This window comes from Neophocaena asiaeorientalis, unplaced genomic scaffold (assembly GCF_003031525.2).
Source record: "Neophocaena asiaeorientalis asiaeorientalis breed wild unplaced genomic scaffold, Neophocaena_asiaeorientalis_V1.1 scaffold356, whole genome shotgun sequence".
Lineage (NCBI taxonomy): Eukaryota > Metazoa > Chordata > Mammalia > Artiodactyla > Phocoenidae > Neophocaena > Neophocaena asiaeorientalis.
Genome location: NW_020172269.1, coordinates 612,698 through 620,395, shown reverse-complemented (window position 1 = coordinate 620,395; position 7,698 = coordinate 612,698). Strand labels below are relative to the sequence as shown.

Genomic DNA, 7,698 nt, shown 5'->3' with positions numbered 1-7,698 from the left:
CTTCAATGAGCTCTTGTCTTCGAAAGAGCTTGGGAGCTGTGAAGTCCGTCCTTATTTTCCTAAGTTGTAAATCAGAGCCAGAGTCACACTGGGGTTTGAGAAGTTAAAGATGCACGGCCAGCACTCAGGAGGCAGCCCCGTGAGACTCGGTGCGGGGAGACTTTGAGTTTCCTGGAGCCTCCGGATTTCCCGGGGTTTTTCAATGCCCACGTTTAACACAAGAGGGCTGCTCTAAAGAATCAGTATCTGCATTGGTTTTGTCAACCCCATCAGTGAAAAAATATAATAACGAGGTGCGTTGATTCATCAGGGCAGCGGTCTGGCCTCTGCGTGATGTGGGCCGCCAGCTAGGAGGGGGCAGGAGGTCCCCACGGCCCAGGCCGTCCCCCAACCTCAACCCAGTACGTTTTGGGCTCTAGTCACCACCCTCCACAGCCCCCGAGGCTGCTGCAAGGAGCCCTGTCTGCGCCACTGGACCCCGGGCCCTTTACCCAGAGACGCAGCCAGGAGGGCAGAGCCCCCTTGGCCTGCCCAGGTGCACGCCCGTCCCCCTGCTCAGCAGTCCCTGCAGCCCCCCTCCAGGAGGCCACGCTGCTGCCCTTTCCGGGGCGGGCCAGCCCTCCACGCTCTGCCTTGAGCCAGAGCCCCCGGGTGCGTGGGGAGGGAGGCCGCTGGGCCCGGGTTGGAGGTGGGGACGCGTTGGGTCTGCGGTGAACTTGCTCTGACGGGGCCTGGGGGCAAGGGCCTGCGCCCGGCTGTGACACGCCCGCCCCGAGAGCACATCACAGAGGACAGGCGCTGGCTGGGCTACTCCCACAAGCAGCCTTCCCGAAGGGAGCTGCACGGGACATTGGCCCTGACCACACAGACCTGGGCAAGCATGCCTGGTGCCCGGCCTTGGATGCAGCCCTGCCCTCTCTGCTAGGCCTGCCCTTGGGGCCCTGAGATGCCATGTGAGGAAGCAGAGAGTGGACAGTGGACATAGCGGCTCACACCGGCAGGCGAGCTGAGCACAGGGCTGCGTCCAGAGAGGGTGCCTCAGGGGCCTCGGGGCGCAGAGAAGAGGCGAGTGTCCTCTTCCAGGGAAAAAGACATCCTGCGGTAAACCCACCAAGACAGCAGGAGTGCGTAGGATGGTGAGGGGGTTGCCCAGGGCTGCAGACGGGTCCAGCAGAAGGCGGCACTGCAGGCTGTGTTACCTGCGTTCACATCATGTCAGCTTCGGGGCCCGAGACTTGATGCTGCAGACACAGCGGGGACAGAGCTCGGCTGGGTGGCCCAGTGTGGGGAGGGCCCAGCGCCTTCCTGGGGGGGTGGTAGCCCTGGCAGGCCCTCCCCTGGGGGCTGGCCGGCGGGCGGCAGGCGTTACCAGCCCACTGGCCGTGGCGCGAGCAGCTTCCGCGGCGTCACCCATCATGCCGCGCTCGGTCACCTCGGCACCGTGTCCGTTCTGCTTCCCGGCCCCGGAACACGGAGGTGGCGGGCGTGCTGAACGCGCAGCGAGGTGAGCGGCGCCCGCTTAATTTGTTTATCTGTCTCACGACTACGCACTTGGAAATCCAGTTTTATGCTGCCTTTGTAAATCACCACGCTGCGCTTGAACGTTTCCCCACTCCGGGGAGGTGCTGTGATGGCGAAGGATGCGCAGAGGGGTCTGTCCTTATGCCTTCTGGCAGCGACCATGCTGGAAAGTAAATCTGACCTTAAGCTTCCCGCCGCATTAAAGATAATTCAGTTTATAGTCTCAGACGCTTCAGCCGAGGATGTGAAATCCTGGCCCAGTTGGAGCCACAGCCGACTGACTGCGGGAACACACCCTTGGCCGCACACCTGGAGTTAAGGTGCCTGTAGGCCGGCAGAGGAGGGAGGGCACCCTGTGCACACAGCCTGCGTCACGGCGCAGACCGCTGGGTGCGGCAGCGTAGCGTTCGGGGAGTCTGTTCTCGTTTGAACAGGGAGTTCTGGGTCACAAACAAATGGCAACAGGGCAAACAGGAACCGGGTGGGCTTCCTCAGTGCCGGGGGCACAGCTGGAAAGAAAGCTCACAGCTGCCCCGACTGCGGCGAGCATGGTCCAGGGCCCGGCCCAGAGGCAGAGGGGAGCTCGGGCTCCACACCAGCGGCCCGTGTCGCCACCTCCCAAGGCCGGAGCCCTCCCACCTGGGACAGCCGGGTGCCGAGGTGCTGCCCGGACTGCCCGGACCTCCCTCCTAGGGGCCAGAGGCACACTGGCGGCTCTGAGCCGGCCAGAGCCCCACGGAGACGTGGGCGGGGTGGCCGCGGGCGGAGCATCGCTGGGCTGCCACCCGCTCGCTGCTTTCCCAGGAAACCCCACCATTTCCGCCTTCCATGCCTCTCCCTCTGTTTGCTTTTCCCAGTCGGAGAGCGAGGAGAAGGTTGTCACCTACGACCACATCGGGCCCAGTGTCTGCATGGGAGACCACAAGGTGACAAGAGCCGTGCCGCGGTCTGGGGGCTGGGCCCGAGGGGCGGGCCGTGGTGGGCTCTCCAGGCTGGGGGCCATGGTGGACTCTGCTTCTACTGCCCCTCTTCTCCGCCTCCTTAGTCTGCTTCACAGAGGAGGCCAAGTTGGTCTGTTTTTATTTAACTTTAATGAAATACCAGAAGGTAGGTGGGTAGGGGCTAGATAGGCAGGTAGATAAGGCAGAAGTGACTGGTCACAGTAGAATAAAATACACAGTTTTACTATTTGTAAAAGGAGGCTGTGTCCACCACTGGCTATTTGTGGAGGCCGTTTCCTGAACGTGCACTCAAGTATATTCCTGGCTTCCGACGGCGACCACCCACCACCAGTGCGGGCGGGAGACGGGCGTGTCACTGACCCAGTGCCTCGGGGGAAACACCGAGTATTTGTTCCGGGACTAACTTTGTACGTGTGACTGGCCCGGGCCCCTCCGAGGGGGGTGTGGTGACGGGTCGTGTGTCACCATCAGCCACGTGAGAGACGTTCACCGTTTCCCATTTTCAGGGCCTCTGGGCGGGTCGCCCACACTGCCCAGTGGGCCGGGTCCCAGGACGGGCTCTGTCCTTCCCCATGTTCTTTGGGCCTGAAATCAGCTCTCACGTTGTCTTTATCTGGAAACAACACCGTCTTTAGAGAACACAAAGGCCCTTTGCCTCTAGCCTCTGGTCGCCCAGTCCCACCAGCTCCTCGGGAACTGGGGCCCGGCGCTGGGCCTGCGGGCCGCGGCCGGGTAGCCCGGGAGCGGGGTCTGGGCGCCCGGTTCTGACAGCCTCTCTTCTCCCGCTGCAGCCCGTGTTCCTGGCCTTCCGCATGGCGCCCGGGGCAGGTAAACCTCACGCACGTGTGCCCAAGTGTTGTGTGGTGCAGTGAACTGGTGGTAAATATGCCTCCTCCCTCGAGTTCACCTTTCTGAGCTTTTTGTGGTGTGTCTGTCCCCTTAACAAATGGCTGATTCCACGGCAGGGAAGCGATGCCAGCGCCACGAGGGGACCCCCGGCGAGACCCCCCTGCAGCACAAGGAGCCACGCGCTCCGACAGCTGCATCGACAGACCCGCCTGAGCGCCACTGCTAGACGGCCGGCCCCACACGCCGCTTCAGCCCCGGACGGCGCTCCGGACGAGCCTCACATACCTCACTGTCGTGTCTGCTCGTGTGACATCAAGTAGAAACATTGGGAGTTTTTAAATAAGTCACAGTCCTGTCGCCAAAACTCTAATAGACAGCAAAGAGATTCTGCATTTCAGACTTCACGGTTTTCGATTTTTAATTGTCAGCGTGGAGGAGCTTGTCCGGCATAGAAACCCCACAGGGCTCGGAGTCCCCCCCGTGGCGGGGCGGCCGGGGCTCTGCCGGCCGGCGGCGTGGCCCTCGCTTTCACTTCTGGAGGCCCCTCTTCCCTGTTAGTCACTCTACTGCCATGTTACATGGTTTTTGAATCACACTGCAGCTGCTTTCCATTTTTATATATATAAATATATATATAAATATATACTTTTTAAAAATAATTTATAAACCTTACCAAAACTTACGCTAAATATACTTTCCAGTATGAACGCTTGAGTGTCATATCAGCAGGTAGAATTGGCGTCTAGGGGTTTGGTTACGTGCACGTCAACACACAAAGCTATACAACAAGTACTACGACCCAGCAGAGACGTCAGGGGTCAGACCGACCACAGCACATCCATACGAGCAGTTGGAGACTCCTAGGCCTTTTTCTGTCTAATATTAAGAACTGAATGTGAAGTTTATAGCTAGCTCGGGTGTACCTTTTAAGAATTTTGTAAACCGTCTTGTCTGTCTTTTGTTACTGTTCTATGGTGCCAAGTATTCTACATAAAACAATAATATCATGGGAGAAATAAAAATAGCTAGTCTGCTTCTGATAGAAACTGCTTGTAACGTGGCCTGTGTATAAAAACATCCAGAGAAACAAACTGTGCGCGTCCTTGGACGCTGAACCTCTAACGACCTGTCGTAACCCTGCTGCACGTACTTGCTCCTGGCACCCGGCGGAGCCGTGAGAGGTGGTCCCAGGGCCCACGGATGAAACACGAACGAACGTTTTATGAACTTGCTTTAACACTACAGAATTCCTGGGCTGGGTGAAGGCGCTGGGTAGAAGCTTGCTTTAGATAAATCACAGCCGCTGCGAGTGAGCCGGCGTCCACGTGCCGAATCTGTGTCCTTGACGGTACCGTCGGGGTCTGCGTCCAGCTGCGGTCGCTCTGCTCTGCTCTGGCCGACTCACGGCGGTTCTGTGCAGCGGGGTTTCAGCTGTCGGTCACTCAGGAGGCCTTTGGAAATGACCGCCCCGGTCCCTAAGCAATAAAACCGATCGTGGTGAAAATATCCCGTCTGCTTTGCGTTTCCTCCTCCCGTGCTCCGGCCCGTCGTAGCCTGCAGTGCAGGCTACGCTCGGCGCTCGGCGGCGATCCGGGACTCCACTGTCGGATGCCGTTACAGAGCTGAGCTCTGGCGTGAGAGCAGAAAGATCATCTTTTGGGTTTTACTGCAGAGGTTACTGCTGGGGTTTACCCCTCAGCATTGTTTAAATGAGATTACATCAATGTGTTGCTTTCCTCCAAACTTGAAAACTGGAAATTCCTTTGCTCTTAACTTGAGCTGAAAGAAGAGTTCACTCGCATAAATTCTGAAACAAAATGAATGCTCCCTTAGAAAACCAGCCAGTGAAAAACGTCGGTATTTTAAATTAATGCAGCCACGTAGCAAAAAACACCCAAAAAACAAAACTTCAGCCTTTTACATTTCTCTTTAACGTTTTCAGTAATGCCTTCCAAGAAGGATCTTTCTTGCAGTAATACAACCCTTTATATTCAGTTATGCAGCCACGTGGAGCGTCCGGAGTCTGCACGGATGGGGTGGTCTTCTGTGGACCAGAGCAGACGCAGGCTGCTGTCAGCTGGAATCCTGGCCCTTGGATTCCGGGGTGAGGGACAGGCCAGAGAGAGGGCTTCCCGGACCTCCGCGGGGCTGGGGGGCCGGGTCGGTCTGGCCGATCCAGGGAGGTGCCCCGGGTGGAGGCCGGAGGAGCTGCCCAGGAGGAGGACAAGGTCCAAGCACTGGCCAGACGTGCTTCCCCTGCATCCCAGGGTCAAACGGGCAAAGAAAACTCCAGGGCCCCCGACAGAACCGACGCCGGGGCAGCAAGATTATCTTGGATTTCTCTTTGTAGTCCCGGTTTGAATTAAACCCCGCTTTCCACCGATGAAAACAATCTATTGAATCGCAGGAGAAGTGGTACGGTGCTGATGAATTTTAGACCTGATTTACTTCAAATTATGTAGCTACCGAGGCTGGGCACGTTCCAACCTACATAATCACGGCAAAGCACGTCAGCAGGACAGCAGGAGCTAGGGCCCAGCGGCGCCCCTCACCGCCCCCACACCCACCAAAGGGGAAAGCCACCACTCCGGGTGGGGCAGGAGCGGGGGTTCACCTGGCCCTTTCCGGCAACCCCAAATGTGTTTAAATCTGCCCACACCTCATCCACCTAAGCCAACAAAACAGCGGGCCTCCAGAGCCCTGGGGAGGGCGCCCCGGGCTGGGGGCCGGTGGAGTTGCGGGGTGGGACGGGACAAGGGGTCCTACCTGCTGCCCCGCGCGAGCCACAGCTGCCTGCGCCGGAGGAGCCGCCGCCGAGCGCCCAGCGCCCCGCTCCATCCCCCCGCCGTCGGCTCCGCTCCCGCTCGCTGAGTCCTGGCTCTTCCCGGCCCTCGGCCCCGGGCGGCCCCTTCCCTTGGCCGGCAGCCCGAGGGTTCTCGGGCGGGGCCGCCTTGCCCGCGCCGGGCCTCGCGGTGCCCTCGGTCCTGCGAGCTGCTGCCGCCGGGGCAACCCGGGGCGCGAGGCGACCGGGACTCCATCGCACCCCGATTCTGAGCCGGACCTGCGCCAGACCCAGGCGCCCCTTCGGCCGAAGGCGCGGACCCCGCGGCATTGAAGACTGGACAAGGGGACCCGGGACTCAGGGCCCGGCAGAGGCAGAGGGCCGCGCCACCGCGCCTCGCCCGCGGTTTTCGATAAGGAAGAAACACGCGGTGCAGCCTCGGGAGCCACGGCTCCGACGGGGGACGTGTTAAATAATTTATTGATTATACAAAGTGATTCCTCTCAGGACGCGCGGCAGCGGCGGTCCCGATCCCGCGCCCACGCCGAGGACAGGGACGCGGGCGCTCTGGGGTCCCCGCACGCCGAGCCCGAGCCAGGCCGCTTTATAACTTATTCTGTAAAAATATATATACACACTCCGGCGCGGACGGCTGGCGAGGGCCGCCGGCCCGCGTCCCGTACCCTGGTTGTCCGGCCTCGCCGCCGCGTCCTCACGAGGCGTCCCCCGCGCCGCCGCCGCACGGGCTGACCAGCGCCAAGTTCGAGGGTTTGTGCTTCTTGAGCAGCCGCGTGATCTTCTCATCGTCCGAGTTGGGGTCCAGGGGCCGGTTGTACTCGTCGTCGTCCTCCGCGTCCGAGCCGCCCACCTTCAGCTTCTCGGCGTCCGAGTCCTGCTTCTTCTTAGCCGACGCCATCTCCGCGGCGTGCCGCTTGCGCCACTTTGTCCGCCGGTTCTGGAACCACACCTGGGGTGGAGGATGCCACTCCATGAAGGGCCCATTAGCCCGGCAGGTGCCTCCCGGGCCGTAAATTTGGCCCCTGATTTATCTCCCCGGGGACGAAATAAATCCCGTTGGATGGGAGTTTAGTTAGGCAAAGGTTTTAGTGGGAAATCAGGAAAAAATACGAGAACATATTTTATCACCGAAAGAATGCAGATTTGAGGATCCACTTGGCACACTCCGTGCGCCCCATTCGGTGAAGAGGCACAGGCGGGAGGGCGCGGGGATTCAGCAGGCACCTTCGGGATCACAGTCCGCGCCCCGCCTTGCGGCTTCCCGGCCGCCCTGGTCTCAGGTTTGAGGGAGGAACGAAAACATTTCCGGGAACATTCTCCTCTGGGATGCAGAAGGGCGGAAGAAGCGGGACGTCAAGAGTCCACGGGCCGAATGCTAGACTTGGCCCGCGAGAATCTGCTCTGGTTTCGCCAACCAATGGCTGGCGCCGTGGCGAGGCCTGTCCCGGGGCCACACGCGAGGCTACCGAGTTGCGCGCGCTGCCGGAGGGGCGGTTCCCGGTCCCCTCCCTGCCCGCGGGACTGAACAGTGTCGGGTCAGGGCGCGGGGACCGCCCGGGCCTCCCT

General features: G+C 60.3%; 2 protein-coding genes across 5 annotated transcripts in view; one reads left to right on the top strand and one right to left on the bottom strand.

Moving 5' to 3' along the window:
- Positions 1-4,838, top strand: part of INPP5A (inositol polyphosphate-5-phosphatase A) — a 187,396-nt gene extending 182,558 nt beyond the window's left edge. For 2 of the 4 annotated variants that reach the window (XM_024762269.1, XM_024762240.1), the window contains 3 exons: positions 2,379-2,447; positions 3,275-3,311; positions 3,449-4,838. In XM_024762269.1, the coding sequence (XP_024618037.1) occupies positions 2,379-2,447; positions 3,275-3,311; positions 3,449-3,558 (216 nt within the window). In that variant the 3' untranslated portion in view covers positions 3,559-4,838. Of the gene's footprint in view, positions 1-2,378; positions 2,448-3,274 lie in introns of all 4 variants that reach the window. The other 2 variants (XM_024762249.1, XM_024762260.1) reach the window with 2 other exon arrangements.
- Positions 4,839-6,577: 1,739 nt separating this feature from the next.
- NKX6-2 (NK6 homeobox 2) overlaps positions 6,578-7,698 on the bottom strand; it is a 2,847-nt gene continuing 1,726 nt past the window's right edge. The window contains exon 3 of the mRNA XM_024762398.1: positions 6,578-7,081. Within this exon, the coding sequence (XP_024618166.1) occupies positions 6,827-7,081 (255 nt within the window). The 3' untranslated portion in view covers positions 6,578-6,826. The remainder of the gene's footprint in view (positions 7,082-7,698) is intronic.